At 43.2% G+C, this 15,123-nt stretch overlaps 1 protein-coding gene across 3 annotated transcripts; it reads right to left on the bottom strand.

Annotated features, from left to right (window-relative positions):
• Positions 1 to 1,513: 1,513 nt before the first annotated feature.
• slc2a3a (solute carrier family 2 member 3a) lies at positions 1,514 to 13,424 on the bottom strand. 3 transcript variants are annotated; one of them, XM_048994393.1, is made up of 11 exons: positions 12,968 to 13,424; positions 12,285 to 12,392; positions 8,511 to 8,612; positions 8,148 to 8,308; positions 7,798 to 8,038; positions 7,366 to 7,528; positions 4,867 to 5,054; positions 4,483 to 4,587; positions 4,213 to 4,311; positions 3,876 to 4,079; positions 1,514 to 3,688 (listed from the first exon to the last, which is right to left on the bottom strand). In XM_048994393.1, the coding sequence occupies exons 2-11, from the start codon at positions 12,297 to 12,299 to the stop codon at positions 3,407 to 3,409; spliced, it is 1,560 nt and encodes a 519-aa protein (XP_048850350.1). In that variant the 5' UTR covers positions 12,300 to 12,392; positions 12,968 to 13,424; the 3' UTR covers positions 1,514 to 3,406. The 3 variants fall into 3 exon arrangements, with proteins under 3 accessions (XP_048850350.1, XP_048850351.1, XP_048850349.1); XM_048994394.1 differs by having other exon boundaries at positions 3,876 to 4,141; positions 4,209 to 4,311; positions 12,285 to 12,377; XM_048994392.1 differs by having other exon boundaries at positions 12,285 to 12,377.
• Positions 13,425 to 15,123: the final 1,699 nt, after the last annotated feature.

Genomic DNA, 15,123 nt, shown 5'->3' with positions numbered 1-15,123 from the left:
GCAACCGAGAGCGGTAACCTGCACGCCGGCGTTTGTGTGACTTTAGGTGCGACTGTAAGTTTATGGTATCTACAGCGCGGGCTGAACATTTACTGTAACTTAATGACGCACTTTGCATGTTTGCTGTGTCGCTACTGCACCGGCTGCATCTGTAAGCGGCATGGATGTGATCACAGCAGGTACAAGGCTCTCGCAATAGCGCTGCAGCACATAATCATGCTGGATAAACATGATGCGAATCTCCGGTTTCAGCAAGATTGTCCACTACGCAATAAACCTTTTAGACACTCTTATTTTGAAACTCTTGGACTATATGGAGCAGCTGGTGACACTTATTTTGGTATCCAGCCAGTGGGGCTGCACATGTGTTATGGTACCGCATGTATTACTAGTACAAACGTGTGTATTACAGCAGCACTGCGGAGACCTCCGAAGCCGGGGCTGTGGATCCCGCATGACCCCCCCCCCCCCCCCCCCCCCCCCCCGTGACGTGCGAGCCCCTCCGGAGGCCCTGGTTTGCCTCCTTCCGGCCAAAGACACCCAGCTTGGCTACCTGACTTTGTGCCCTGTGACGCCTGGCATCGGCCTCAGGCTTCCTGCCACGCTGCCCAGGGTGAGGAGACGGACAACGAGCGGATGAAACGCGTTCGCTTATTCACTCCCCAGGGCTAAATGGAAATTCCATTCCCTCCAAATCGGCCAGAATTTCACGGGCTTGACCTCACATTCTGAGGGGTCCGTATGACTCCTTCATTTAGGTAAATGAAACATCCGACAAGTTTGCTTCAGTCAACCGGAGACCTAATTCAATTGACCTGGATTCCGCATTTATTCTTCTATTAACCTATTTATTTAATGGCAGGGATAAGAACATAGGAAAATGGGAACATAAGAACATAAGAAAATGGGAACATAAGAACATAAGAAAATGAGAACATAAGAACATAAGAAAATTTTCAAACGAGAGGCCATTCGGCCCATCAGGCTCTTTTGGGAAGAACTTAACTAATAGCTCAGAGTTGTTAAAATCTTATCTAGCTCTGATTTAAAGGAACCCAGGGTTTTAGCTTACGCTACACTAACAGGAAGACTATTCCATACTCAAACTACACGCTGTGTAGAGAAGTGCTTCCTCAAATTAATTTTTGTCCCACTAATTTCCACTTATGGCCATGAGTTCTAGTATTTAAACTAATAATGAAGTAGCCATTTGGCTGAACAGCATCCCGACCTGTTAGAATCTTATACACCTGGATCATGTCCCCCCTTAGTCTCCTTTGCTCGAGGCTGAACAGATTCAGCTCAGCTAACCTCTCCTCTGCAACAGATGGGCTTCCCTGCCCCATAGCCTCATGACCCTCTGCAGGATGGATGGATGGATGGATGAATGGATGGACATGCATTAACTTAATAAACAGGAATAGAATGTGTCACAGTCTTTTTGTTAGAGACTGGATTTTGTACATTTTTAAGTCAGTCCTGACACAAATACAAGAAGGTGCAGTGAACGCAGTGAGGTTTTACAAGGTTTATTCTCTTCGTGTAAATAAGCAGCACATACACATGTGCTGAAGTAATCAGGATATAGCACAATATAAGAAAGTGTCCACTGGTGCAGAACACAGTCATACAGTGGCACTGCATCCGTTTGTATTCTGTTAAGGGTCCCTGTCAAATGAGACAGGTCCTTAAAAGAAGGAGACGCCATACTTTGACCTTTGACCAGTACTCCAGTGTGACACCCAAACATTTGCAGACAAAGTTCTCTTAATCACTTTTCAAGCCAAGAAGTACTCAACAGTATGTGACCACCTACTAAAATCTACACGAAAACACAGAAATCACCGCAACGTTACATATTTCCACAAATACAAAAGTTTACAGGTGTTCACAGCGGACATCGTGACAGAGGGCATGTAGAACAACCCAACAGCATCGCAAAGCCACCCCACTCACACTGAGTCGATTGCATTACAATATCGTTGTTCAAGTGACAGTAACAATAAATATTTATCTCTTATCTCTCTCTCTCACTCCTATCGGCACCTACTTTATTTGCCTAAATTGTATTTTAATGTCATGTTTACTGTGTGTTATCTACATTTTATCAGATTAAATAAATAAAATATACTATAGAGACTAACCTTTAACAAAAATATTAGTTCTTTGAGGCCAACATATTAAATTATTCTGTCAAACAAAAAACATCAAATATATATATTTTTCCATAAAATAACTTTTGCCTTCTAAAGGATCTATGCATTAAAGCACTGCTGGTCGTTTAGTAAAAACATCTATTTTGGTTTGAATAGGTTCAGTTGAATGGCAGAAGCTGCTGCTTGCTCTGAATGCTGGAGCCCTGTGTCTGTGGCAGCCCCCACTGCTATGATATACTTAAGCTCTGTTGAGATTTTACATACATTACGGTACTAAAGTGCAAGGGAAAGGTTTCTGTATAAGTATTTTATTCTAAAATCTACATCGCTCACTGATAATAATACTTTCTGCCATTTGGCCAAAAAGGAGCATTTTTAAGTTCCTTCGAGTAACCCTCTGAAAATTAAATCTATATGGTAAGTAAATGAACACCACTGTGGAAAAATGCAGCTAAATCTAAACGGACAAATTTACTGCTAATGTGACAACAAACCTGCACTCCTGCCTTACTAGCTTTGGGTGGTCAAAATATCTGATTAAATGTGAAAAATGCAACACATATGAAAGTCAGTGACACATACACTGTAAGAATGAATCTCCCAGGTCAGCTTATGTGTTCGCAAAGGTGCTTGGGAAATACATAGAGAGGCAGTAATTCAGACATCAGCTAAGTCCAGTGTTACTACTATCACTTAATTAAATTGGACAACAGATCAGATGGGGCGCTAGTAAATTTTTCACATTTTGTGCCGCGTGTAAAAATGGTCTGAGTAGATTGTGTATCAGTAAGTTTTGCTAAAAACCACCAACGAATTGCTGTCATCGAAAAGGTTAAACAACATTACCATTCATTTTTAATCCCTTTGTATGTTATGAAAAGAAAATAACAAACAGCATTGATTGCAGTCAGCTAATGGGTATGTTGGTGTTACGGGTGCATAAAATGTTGTGATAAATGTAACTTAATTATAATTGAATTTACACCTGTAAGTGAACTCAAAATACATGTACACATTAAACACAAAATATACTCATAAATATTTCTCATTAAAACACTAGACTATCCAATCTGCACATATTGAAAGCTAAACTCTTTCCTCTTCCACTTATGCATGTTTATCATTCAAATTCCACACACATTTACGAAAAAAAAAAAAAAAAAAACGCAACAAGCAACAAAAAACTCACATATCTCCATTCTTAGTTACTCTGACTGTCGTCTTGCGGGCCTAACAGTAAATTGGCTTTCCTATGTGTTGCTACTGGGTTTCTGAGGTGTTTCTGTCATGTCCTCTGCTGGAACATTCTCTAACGGAACCTTCTCCTTGGTAGGAGAAGCAGACAGGGTGGATTCATCCTGCTGTGGGAAGGGCTGGGCCAGGCTGGAGGGGGGGTTGGCGGACCCACTGAATCCACGGGCAATGTCTTCGAAGGTCCGTCCTTTAGTCTCAGGAACTCGGAAGAAGGTGAAGACGAAGAAGATGATGAGAAAGATCATGAAGATGATGAAGACGTAAGGACCACACCATTCCTAGAAATAAGACATGAAGAGAAAGGAACAGACAAAAAACTGAAAGGGTTACAGACGCAGAAAGTCTGCTTAAGCAAACTAGCCTTCAGATGGACCAGGACACCAGACACATGAACGAAAACACCAGACAATAAGCAAAATCGATCAACGAGTAAAAATGACTGCGAATGTGCAAACGAAAACCCACCACCAGCTTGGGGAAGCTGATTCCTACAAGGAAGTTGGACGTCCAGTTGGAGCAGCCAGCTACAGCCATGGCGGCCGGTCGAGGCCCTTGGGAGAACAGCTCAGCCACGATGAACCAGGGAATGGGCCCTGGCCCCATCTCGAACATGGCCACGAAGGCGAACACTGCCGCGATGCTGAGGTAACTCAAAGACTGTATGTCCTTCTGCTCAAAGAAAGGCACGGCGATGGAGTTACTTCTGAAGACGTAGAGGTACGGCAGACTCGCTTTTAAAGTTAATGCAGAGACAGCAATGTAAAGTACATTGCAGTATAGAAAAATATGACAATTAACCCACCAATAGTAATGCAATAGTCAAAAGCAGTGCGCTGACTGCCATTCCAGCCAGGCCGAGGAGATGGAGAGTTCTGCGGCCCGCCCTCTCCACCAGAAACAGCTGGCAAGCAAAGAAGGAACAAAGAAAATCATCCAGGGACAAGATTTATTCTTTACCTTTAGTCTCGCCATCGCACAGCACTTTCTGCCACACTGGGAATGACTCTGAGGGATTCGGCAGTGCATAGGACAGGGTGGTCAAAGCCGGCAGGACGGCAGTCTGCATCCGTACCGATACCACGGTGAAGACGGTGTTGACCACCCCGGCTCCGATGGTGGCGTAGATGGGTTTGGTCACTCCGGCAGACTCGAAAATACCGGTGGAGTAATAAAACACCTGAGAGGCAGAGGATGGATGGAGGGGAGGAAAGAAGGAAGCAGAAGAATGAGCAAAAGGAAACCGGCGACCTGTTTCATCCAACCTGCTGTCTACTTCATTCCCAATCAAAGGCCTTTGCATTTGCTTTCAAGCTAAATTCGTCTCAGGTATATAGCTGTAGGGTTAGAAGTCTGGAATGTATTTTGTCTTTTGGTATGACTGGTCTACCTCCCTCCAGAAGACGGGTGCAACCTTAAAGAAAGTGGCATTAGTCTTGGGTGGCGGACGCTCGCTTACGGCATTGATCCCGGACAGCTGTTGGGAGAGCTGCAGCATGATGGCGATGACGATGGGCTGCCGGTACAGCGGAGAGCGGAAGAGCTCGGGTATGGTCACCTTCTTCTCCATGGCCATCTTCATGCTTTCCTCCTTCATCTCCTGCATGTCCTCGCTGACATCATCACAACCGCGCAACCTCACGAGGGCTGAGCCACAGCGAGAAGACAGGAGGCGGTTACCACACGTTCAGAGCAGGGACCCAGACCCAGGAGCCAACTATTTCAAAACTGAGCAGGATTACACAGAAAACATCAGCTGTTATTAATAAGAGCAGACAGCCACGAGTCTGATAACTGGTAATGAGTGTCCACATTCTGCTATTATAGTCATGAATGAGTTTTAAACTCCCAAAAAAGAAAATTTAACGACATAAAAACGTTTTAAAGTGGAATATGAGCAAAAGGTTTATAAAAAAAAAATCAATTTGATATCAGAGTCCCATGTTAAGATGTCTGCAGTTACCATAGTCCATGCAGAGATGTACTTTTTAACATTTTTTTAAAGATGGATAAATTGGCACAAACACTAACATTACAGGTCTTTTTGTGTTCCTTGTGATGTCACATTTGTCTACAAGAAACCAAAAGGACACAGATACCGCTGCAGCTTTCTGTAGAGGAAAAACAAACCCAACACTGATCTAATGAGAGCAATACTTCCCACTTAACTTCATTCCAAAAGAGCAAGTGAACCAGCAATCAGGCATGGCATCCCAACGGAATAATTCGGATTCGGCATTCCAGGCAGGGCATTCACACAGGCAAAGTGGTTCAACTGGGCTCTAGGCACCGGTTTCAGGTTGGATATTTCAACAAGACAAGGTGTGTTTTTTGACAGATCTTTCAGGTAGGGTATTCAGAGAAAAGACATGTGACCATGCATTCAGACATGGCATTCAGGTTGGGTAACGTCACACCGCAGTTCCAAGGGCATTCATTCAGGCTGCGCATTCAGACAACCTCAGCCAGCAGATTCACTTCAGGAATATTGTCAACCGTTACCATAATAATAATAATACAATGCTTCTTTAACCTTTCTTTGTCATGAACCGTGTACATCCTAGACGTAACTCCGCCCTTAACAGGAAATAACAGGAGTTGGGGGAAGGGCACACAACAGAAACAGGAAGTGATTATACACAAAGCTCAGCAGTTAAACATAAAACAGCACACATGGACCCCATGACAACACCAGGTCAAAGGTGGTTTTCATAAACTACTGCAGTTTCATGGAGTTCCTATAGACTCAGCGGGATTACAGTGGTAATATAGATCTTTATTGTCCAGAGTGTAGTTATGCTAAGGAAAATTGCCCCAGGCTCTAGGAATCGAGAGAATCAGCAAAGGTACTTTTTCCTTTTCCACTGACAAAAAGTTCCAGTGCACTGCCTGGGACTGGAACGGCTGCCTTATCCCTTATGCCTGAGATCAGGTCTTGGACAGGGCCCGGGTCAGCGCGACCATGTCCGGACAGATGGGGCTGGGGGTGATGGATCATGGCAGTCCATCCATCCATTTTCCAAACCGCTTACCCTACTGGGTCGCGGGGGGTCCGGAGCCTATCCCGGAATCAATAGGCACGAGGCAGGGAACAACCCAGGATGGGGGGCCAGCCCATCGCAGGGCACACTCACACACCATTCATTCATGCACGCACACCTACGGGAAATTTTAGCAACTCCAATTAGCCTCAGCAGCCTCTTTGGACTGTCGGGGGAAACCGGAGTACCCGGAGGAAACCCCACGACGACATGGGGAGAACATGCAAACTCCGCACACATGTGACCCAGTCGGAGACTCGAACCCGGGTCCCAGAGGTGTGAGGCAACAGTGCTAACCACTGCACCACCATGCCGCTCCCATCATGGCAGTCAAAAGTAAAAATAAAGTTTGGATGTGATGTGTTTTTGGTTATAGTGTGAAGGCTGAGAAACCCATAGCCAGCGTAAAGGTATTTTTCACATGAAACAAGGCAAGTACCCTCCACACTACTGTCACACAGTTAGAATACGGAAGATATCCAATTAAATACCGACAAGGCTTGTTTGATGTCAGAGCATCATGGACAAAAACAGACTGCTGCTTCATGAGGGATATTTATCAATGAGTTTTAACCACGTTTGAATCTCTGCATTTGACAGAGGCTCAGAATGTGTGTTTTCTTCATTTTTAATTCTATAGAGCAACAAAAACCGACATTTTCAAAATATTATAGCACCAAGTGAAAAGCAGCTACCAGCCATTATTATCCACTTCCTGTCCTAAGAGCTTCTCCAAATTTCTGTGGTAAAGACAGAAGGATCAAATATATACACAGAAATTACTTAAAAGCACGTTTGTACTCTGGATGACAGTGAGTTCTGAGCTGTCGGTAAGGATTCTGAATAAACACAGCCGGACAGTGAAAAAATCCAGTGAGAATCTCAAAGGCAGCACCGGGCAGGAAGTGCAGGCACACCTTTGCGAGCGAGTTCCTCCTCGTTCCTGTTGATGAGCAGGAATCTCGGACTCTCGGGACAGAAGGGCAGCAGCAGACACTGGATCAGGGCTGGAATAGCAGTCAGGGCCAGCAGCACCGGCCAGAGCTTCTCCGAACCGAGCAGGGCCTCCAAGCCGAAGATCTGCAGGCAGAACAGTGACATCTGATGGGGGCCAAAGATCAAGAGGGCACCGGGACCACCCTGAGCTTCGGGGGTCTCCATGCCAACAGGCCGCACCTCATGGTCAGTCTCCGCTCGACAAAACAGACTTCAACATGCGCCCTTATCAGGTGGAATGAAAAACTGAATTTACACCAGCCACTGCAGACCAGGAGAAAACACCAGACAGATGAAGTATCAAACACCTAAAGAAAGAATACATCACCAGTCACTCTGTGAAGCTGACACACCTGAGCAATCAGGATCCCCACCACGACTCCCAGCTGGTGTAGAGTCCCGAAGGCTCCGCGGAGGGCGGTGGGGGCCACCTCACCCACATACATGGGAGTCAGGCCCGTGCACAGGCCACAGAACAGACCAATCACCAACCTCCCTGCTATCACCATCTCAAAGGAAGCGCAGAGAGTGGACAGCCCCATCAGGACTGCACCAATCAGAGCCAGGACATTGATAATCAGCATGGAATTCCGCCTGGGGATGCAAGGGGACAGAGGCAGGAGGGCGCCTCATCAGATCTCAGACATGATCTGTGTCGGATATTATCTGCAGGTTTACGCTGCCCCATGAGGGCGCCACTCACCGGCCGAAGGTGTTTGCCATGACGCCCACGCTGAAGGATCCGGCCATGCCGCCCACGCTGAAGATGGCCACTGACAGGCTCCAGATCAGCGTGCACACCCCGGGGCTGATGGACTGGCCATAGCGCCCCACCCAGGTGCTGTTGAAGAAGGCTCGCAGTTTCTGAGGTGCACATACAGACCAACACTCAGGGCCGACCAGACCAGTCAGCAGGATAAACCAGCTTTACTGGGCAGAACACAAACGCCATCTTTGACAGTCTCCAAGAATAAAGCTAAGACATAATACATAACAACCACGGCAACCTATTCATTATTATTATTATTATTATTATTATTATTGTCGGACAGAAGGTGGACATCACCTGCTCAGGGGCATTAATGACCCCAGTGTTGTAGCCAAACTGCAGAGAGCCGATGACCACGATGGAGACAGAGAAGACGAGGTAGCACGTCACCTGCTGTTTCTGGGGATTCATGGGGACCAGGGGGCAGGGAGGCGTTCAGACAGGATGTAGAAGTGTTATATTACAGCTCACTACAGCTGACCAGAAAAGTATTACGTGAAAAAAAAAAAATTGTTGGAGGGCAGCTCTGTGGGTTGAGACTCAGAAGGTTGTTGGTTCAAATCCCTAGGTGATTCCACCATTGGGCCCTTGAGCAAAGGTCCTTAACCCTAATTGCTCCAGGGACTGACTGACCCTACATTCTCCTCTATACCGGCTCCATGAGGTGGCCTCCTGAGATGCTTTCCCAGCTGTCCTGAAGGGGGTCCCACATATAAGCTGAGCTCTCAATGGCTTCTTTTCCTTCACTCTCTGGCCAAACTCCTCCAAAACCATTTCTACTGTCTTTAGGTCAGGTGACTAGGTCATGTGACGCGACATTATCACTCTCCTTTGTAAACAGCTTGAAGTGTCCATACTATTGACTGGTACTGTGTGTACATATAGCTCTGGAAAAAATTAAGAGATGTTGTTTCATTTACTTTTCAATTTATGGGCGTACGCCCGGGTAAAACATGGATCTTTTTGCAAACTCCAGCCTGATTCTTCTCCATTTCTCGTTGATGAAGGGCTTGTTCCTTGCTTTATGGGTCTTCAGTCCTGCTTCTGGGAGCCTGTTATGAATTGTCCTAGGAGTGCACTTCATATCTGCACTTAATGTTTACCATTATTTTTGAAGGTCACTAGAGGTCGTCTTCTGATTTATGAGGCACTGCTGGGTGAGGTGACTGTCATCTCTGACATTAGAAAGTCACTTCTGCTCTCTAACTGGCTGGGTTTTGGTTATTGCCTGTATCTCCTGCTTTACCTTGTTCTTGTGTATTGCAACTACTGTCTACTGTAACTTTGAGCCTGGAAGCAACCTTCTGCTCAGTGTAGCCTTCTGCCAGGAGACCCAGGTTTAAACCAGGGTTTAAAAATGCAATAAAAAAACATTAACAATAATTTTCTCCAGAGCTGCACATACAGTACCAGTCAAAAGTCACATCTACAGAAAATCATTTTGTTTTTCAACAAGATAACGACCATAATCACACCTGGAGGTTATGCAGTAAGTTCTCTTTCATGAACAAGAAAAGTGCTGTGACATTTGACCTGGCCCCCACAATCCCCCCACCTAAACCCTACAGAGCTGCTTTCGGATGAGCTGGACCAATGAGTAAGAGCAACGTAGCCAACTGGTGCCCAGAACTTATGGAAACTCCTTCAGAACTGTTGGAGAAGCTTTTCAGGAGGCTACATCTGGGAGATGATTGAAGAATTCCAAGAATCTGCAATGTTCTGTTTTGCCTGTAATTTGAGAAAATTCTGAGATACTGGACAACACTTGGTCATTGCAATATTTGCTATGTATGACTTCATTGCCCAGAGACCTTCTACTACAAGGTGAGTAACACGGCAGAAACAGACAAATGTATTAAAAACAAGTGTGTCCAGACATTTGACTGGTTCTATATTACACACATATTGATTTTACAAAAATGATTATAACACCATATTACAATTAATAAGCAATATATGAAAAGCATAGTATACTGTATATAGTATGTTAATTACGGAGTAGACAGTCGCTAACGCTCTCATTAGCTTATTCTTTCACCTTCCCCGCTTAGGCCCTGCCCTCCTGTCCTTGCCCTGTCTGCCAGCTCAGCATGACTCATTGAAAATTATATGAATTCAGCCGACCAACCTTGGAAAATAGACGTAGGGTACCAGGACAAAAACAGTTTAAAACATTATTGTTTAATTCATGATTTCAATCTTGCAAACATGCATCTGTAAAAACTTTTAACCTGCCAAATTTTAACCTGCCAAATTATTTATGCAGAAACTCTGAAAAACTTTATCTCACAAATTGGTATGTATGTAAATTTAAACATGTAAGGATACGTAGCAGTAGGATTTCCCATGCTCGTTTTATAAAATGTTTAATAACGGCACAATTTTAATTCTAATAATAATTAGGCATACCTAAGTATTTAATACTGAAGGTCTTGGTTTTATGTGTGACCAGTCAGTTCCAATGAAGATTTAAATTCAGAGCTTTATTTTCATTCATATCAAAGATTCTTTCATTTACTTTTATAAAGCCAGAATGTGTCGGTTTCTTTGAAAATTCGTAGCAGATATGTTAAATAACAAATGAACTGATTTTTGAATTACAATCAAAATCAATGGGTTTCTTAAACCAAGAACACAAAGATTGTTCTCGAGGTCTTGGCAAGATCAGTCTTCCTAACGTTCCTTCCAAGAACGAACTCGAGGCTCCATGAATCATCTGATTGATGTCATTCGGTGAGGATGCAGCTGATGTATCTTTGGTATTTGGCCATAGCAAGAACAACATCCAGGGATTTTTATTGGAACTGGTCCTCGGCAGTGGAAGACGATGAACACGAAAGACTCCTCACTGGTGACTGCTTACAAACTGGGGGCAATTTAACAACCCGAAACCTGCACTAACGGGTCTAATCAATCTACTTAAATTTAATTACGCTACGCCAGTTCTGCAGGTATGAATCAGAACTGTCATTATCTCAGACGAAATTCTCAGAAATAAGATAACCAATGTCTAATAACAAGCAGCAGGTAATTTTAGTTACCTAGTTATGCTAGTTACCCAGTTACCTTGTCCAAACATCACATTATAAATGTATTGCTACTTAATGGATATGTTTTCGAAGCCTCTAAAGATCGACTCCCTACTTAGCAAGTGGAATTAGACATCAGTCCTCTTAGCTGCAGTTATAAATGAACATGCATCACTTTAGTATCCATTCCAGCAATCAGTTCAGTCCTCGATAAAGTGCCGGCACTACGTCAGGCATGGTTCTCGTCCTTCTAATTCCAGTTCAGGACCAACTGTTGCGAAATTTACAGAACATCATGACACACGATTTATGACATAATGCACACGGTATAAGGTCTGTGTCACGCCCAGTGAATCTAAGAGCCTGATCAATAGCATTCAGTCATTACATACACAGCCTCCAACTACTATTCTCACTTTTTACAGCAGGAACATTTATTCAGTTTCTCTGAACTTAAGCTGCTGTTACGGTTCTTAATAGCAGACTGTATAACACTGAAAAACACTGCACTCAGATTGCTTTTCATACATTTATAAATAATTCTTAAATAATTCTGCTACAGTTAACTTATTCCCCTCCACTAATAAAAATCTCTAAGACAGTCACTTATTTGTTATCAAAAAATACTTAATACTAATCATTAAAATGGACAATAAATGGTCATGGTCTGGTCATTAAGACTATCTGGATTCTGTATATGCAGTCATTTGTTAAATATGCTTCCCAAATCCTATCAGTTTGCTGTGCAGTATCAGGAGGGCTGATCTGCAAACAGATGTGAGCAGCGTGCACGACAATATGACATGGAGCGCATGACGAATGAGGGGACACACCCAGCAAAACAGACTGTACAAGTTAGTCTAACTTACCCAATTCACCCTGTATCTGTTTCTGAAATACATTCATCTTAACAAACCACATGTAACAAGACCCTTGCACTGCAGTGGCTTATCAAAGAATAGAGCGAATTATTTAATGCAATAATCTGGTACTGAGAATATGCTGAAGAACAAGAGAATAATGAAAAGAAATGCAGGCCTACCTTCTGGCCATCCATTTTCCCGGTTAAGTCTTCGGCAGCCCTAACAGCAGAATCCGGAATGTTCCCTCAGCTTGTTGTCAGAATCTCTCTGGCCTGTAAAAAATCCAGCTGTGCATAAATACAGAATTTACCAAGAAATATTCCAGTGCAGGGCTAGAGGTCCTGTCCATTTCATTCCAAATTTTGCATTTACGATTTATATTCATAGCTCAGTAAGATCAATAATAAAATAAAATTATTCTATAGGTACTGATATCACTTAACACCAGTTAAATATGACTGATAAATGTTGTTGTTGTTACAATGAAGCTGTTATCTGTGGTTCAATATAAACAAAAAATGATTACTGAATTATAATTCATTAATTAATATGAGCAATATACATTAGTAATGATTTGTTATGATCTCAGATATCACATAATGTCAAATATCTTATATTACTGATATTTCTCAATTATTTCTATCCGTAGAATATTCATTTCATATTTTACATTTCAAGCGTAGCTATGACAACCGAAATACATAGCTTACATTTTTCACATGCGCCGCAATTCAATCTTGTTTTTATGATGGCATAGCTCGATAAAATACTTGGTTTATTATTCTTTTTAATATAACGTAAATGTATTGTTTTGGTAAGAATTCTAGCCATGACAATATTCTGTTTGATATTCTGCACTCACGGTATTTCGTGAAATGTCTCCGTATGCTGAATTCTTGTCTTTTATAATCCCGTCTGGCTCAGTACTGTTACCAAGCAGCGATCGCCTCTCATTTAATCCAGACGCCTACCGTCCAGCTGCACGTACCCCATGAAGAACCTTGATCGTTTCCCAGTTGAGCAAAGGAACCCCCAAAGCGACACGTACGCATCCTATTTTTTCTCTGAATGCCCTTGCCCAGTTTTGCAGAGCATCCCGTGACATATATAGTATTACGTATTACTGCGCAGTCACCCCCCTCATCAAATCTTCATTTGGGAATTTAACCCTAGTGCGTCCCCCTCAGTGCCGTACGCGCGTGACCTTGAGGACAGCAATGATGGATTTCTGATTTTCGGCCGATTTTCGACACCAATACCTATCGGATAGTAAGCTAGGCTCCCCACTGACTGATACTGTCCGTACATAGTTCTGCCATTTCAGCTGATTTGCAACATGTGACCAAATATAGCCTGACTCATAGCCGCTGCTTTGTAATTTCCACAACGATTACGACTTACGTACAAATATTATTTTTAACACGCATAAGAATATTTCATATTTTAGCAGGTTGGGTCTTATAAACCATTAGATAATGATATTAATCAGCAACGTAGCTTGAGTTTTATGAAAAGGGCGACCAAGCCTTTACTAGGAGCGTCTAATGGAAACGGCATTTTATGTACACTAATTAGTGGACATTTACACGTCCCTGATTCAGTACAAGCCACAAACACAAACAGACAGACACACACACATACATACACACGCACCCAGGTGGAGCGCTCTAGCACGAAATATCTCTATAAATGTACATTTTGGGATATTGATCTTATGCATAAAAGTATGAATTATGCTATAGTTATAATTATCTATGTGTGTTTGCATGTTCTCCCCGTGTCGTCCGGTTTCCCCCCACAGTCCAAAACATGCTGAGGTTAATTGGAGTTGCCCAATTGCCCGTAGGTGTGCATGTGTGAGTGACTGTAGCGTGTGTCCCCTGCGATGGGTTGGTGCTCCATCCTGGGTTGCTCCCTGCCTTCTGCCCGTAGCCTCTGGAATAAGCTCCGGACCCCCACTACCCTGAATAGTATAAGCGGCTACAGAAAATGGATGGATGCTGAACAGGAGTGAGAGCGGATCAGAACCGCGGCTCGTGGACAGCTCCCTGCAGGGTTGCAGAGCTGCATCGCGTCTTATTCAGCTAAGCCTGTATCTCTGGGCGCAAGGAAGTTTCATAGACACGTCAATCATGCTCTTTTCTTTATTTTGCTACTTCGTTTGGTGTGCTTCTTGACTTTACTTACTTAATAAGGTCGGTTTGTTTTTACTGTAGGCCTAAATAAAATTCCTTTTCTTAGGGAAAATTCTCCTGCTTCCTCTTCTCATTGTCATCTGCAGCTAAATATCACGTAAAATAGTAGACATCACTACAAGGTAATAACGCTGAACTGCGGGACAAGATTGTCTTTTTACAAAAAAGCAAATAAATAAGTGTTATGTATATTTTTCTTTTATTGCACGATTGCATCTGCTGAGCTTTAGACTTTACTAGACCGAGAACTCTATACAGTGACTGTTCTATGCCAAGCAGTTTTTTGTGAAATGATACTCCCCGATAAGACTCAAAGACTTTAATGACACCAAGACGCTATACTGAAGCAGATTTGTTTTAAGAACTGTTTTATTGAACCGGTATTTTATTGTTTGTTTGTTTGTTTGTTTAAAACAACCATCCATCACCAACAAGACTTGAAGTCGTCTAACAAGTCTGATCTGCGAGCTGTACCCTCACAGCCTCAGCAGAACGAGGGACATCTAATTCGGATCGTAGACCTTTATCTTCTCCGCTGATGCTTATATATCTCAGCTGGCGATCTAGGGGGCGCTGCTGTGCCCTGTATGGCTCCACACATGCATTTTAGGCAAATGGTGAGCTGGGATCTCCAAAGTGCCCTTTATATGCCCAATTCTGCATGTTTGTGTTCCTCTGATGGACTGGCATCTCAGCCATAGCGTCAGATTGACTTTGCAATGATTATAAAAATCAGGATTGAATGTGATCATAAAAATGTTGTAAATGTTTATTGTCATGTATGTACAGTACAGTAAATTTCTTTTGCGCCTCAGTAATAAAG

The sequence above is a fragment of the Brienomyrus brachyistius genome, chromosome 23 (assembly GCF_023856365.1).
Source record: "Brienomyrus brachyistius isolate T26 chromosome 23, BBRACH_0.4, whole genome shotgun sequence".
NCBI classification, from domain to species: domain Eukaryota; kingdom Metazoa; phylum Chordata; class Actinopteri; order Osteoglossiformes; family Mormyridae; genus Brienomyrus; species Brienomyrus brachyistius.
The sequence above is the reverse complement of the archived record's forward strand: the minus strand, read 5'-3'. Positions and strand labels throughout refer to the sequence as shown.

Excerpts from the sequence above, each read along its gene's own strand:
- slc2a3a (XM_048994394.1), bottom strand. Across the intron at positions 8,309-8,510 it reads TCATTAATGCCCCTGAGCAG|AAACTGCGAGCCTTCTTCAA; the intron begins GTGATGTCCACC and ends TGTGCACCTCAG. Across the intron at positions 4,312-4,482 it reads CCGTCTTCACCGTGGTATCG|CTGTTTCTGGTGGAGAGGGC; the intron begins GTACGGATGCAG and ends TTTGCTTGCCAG.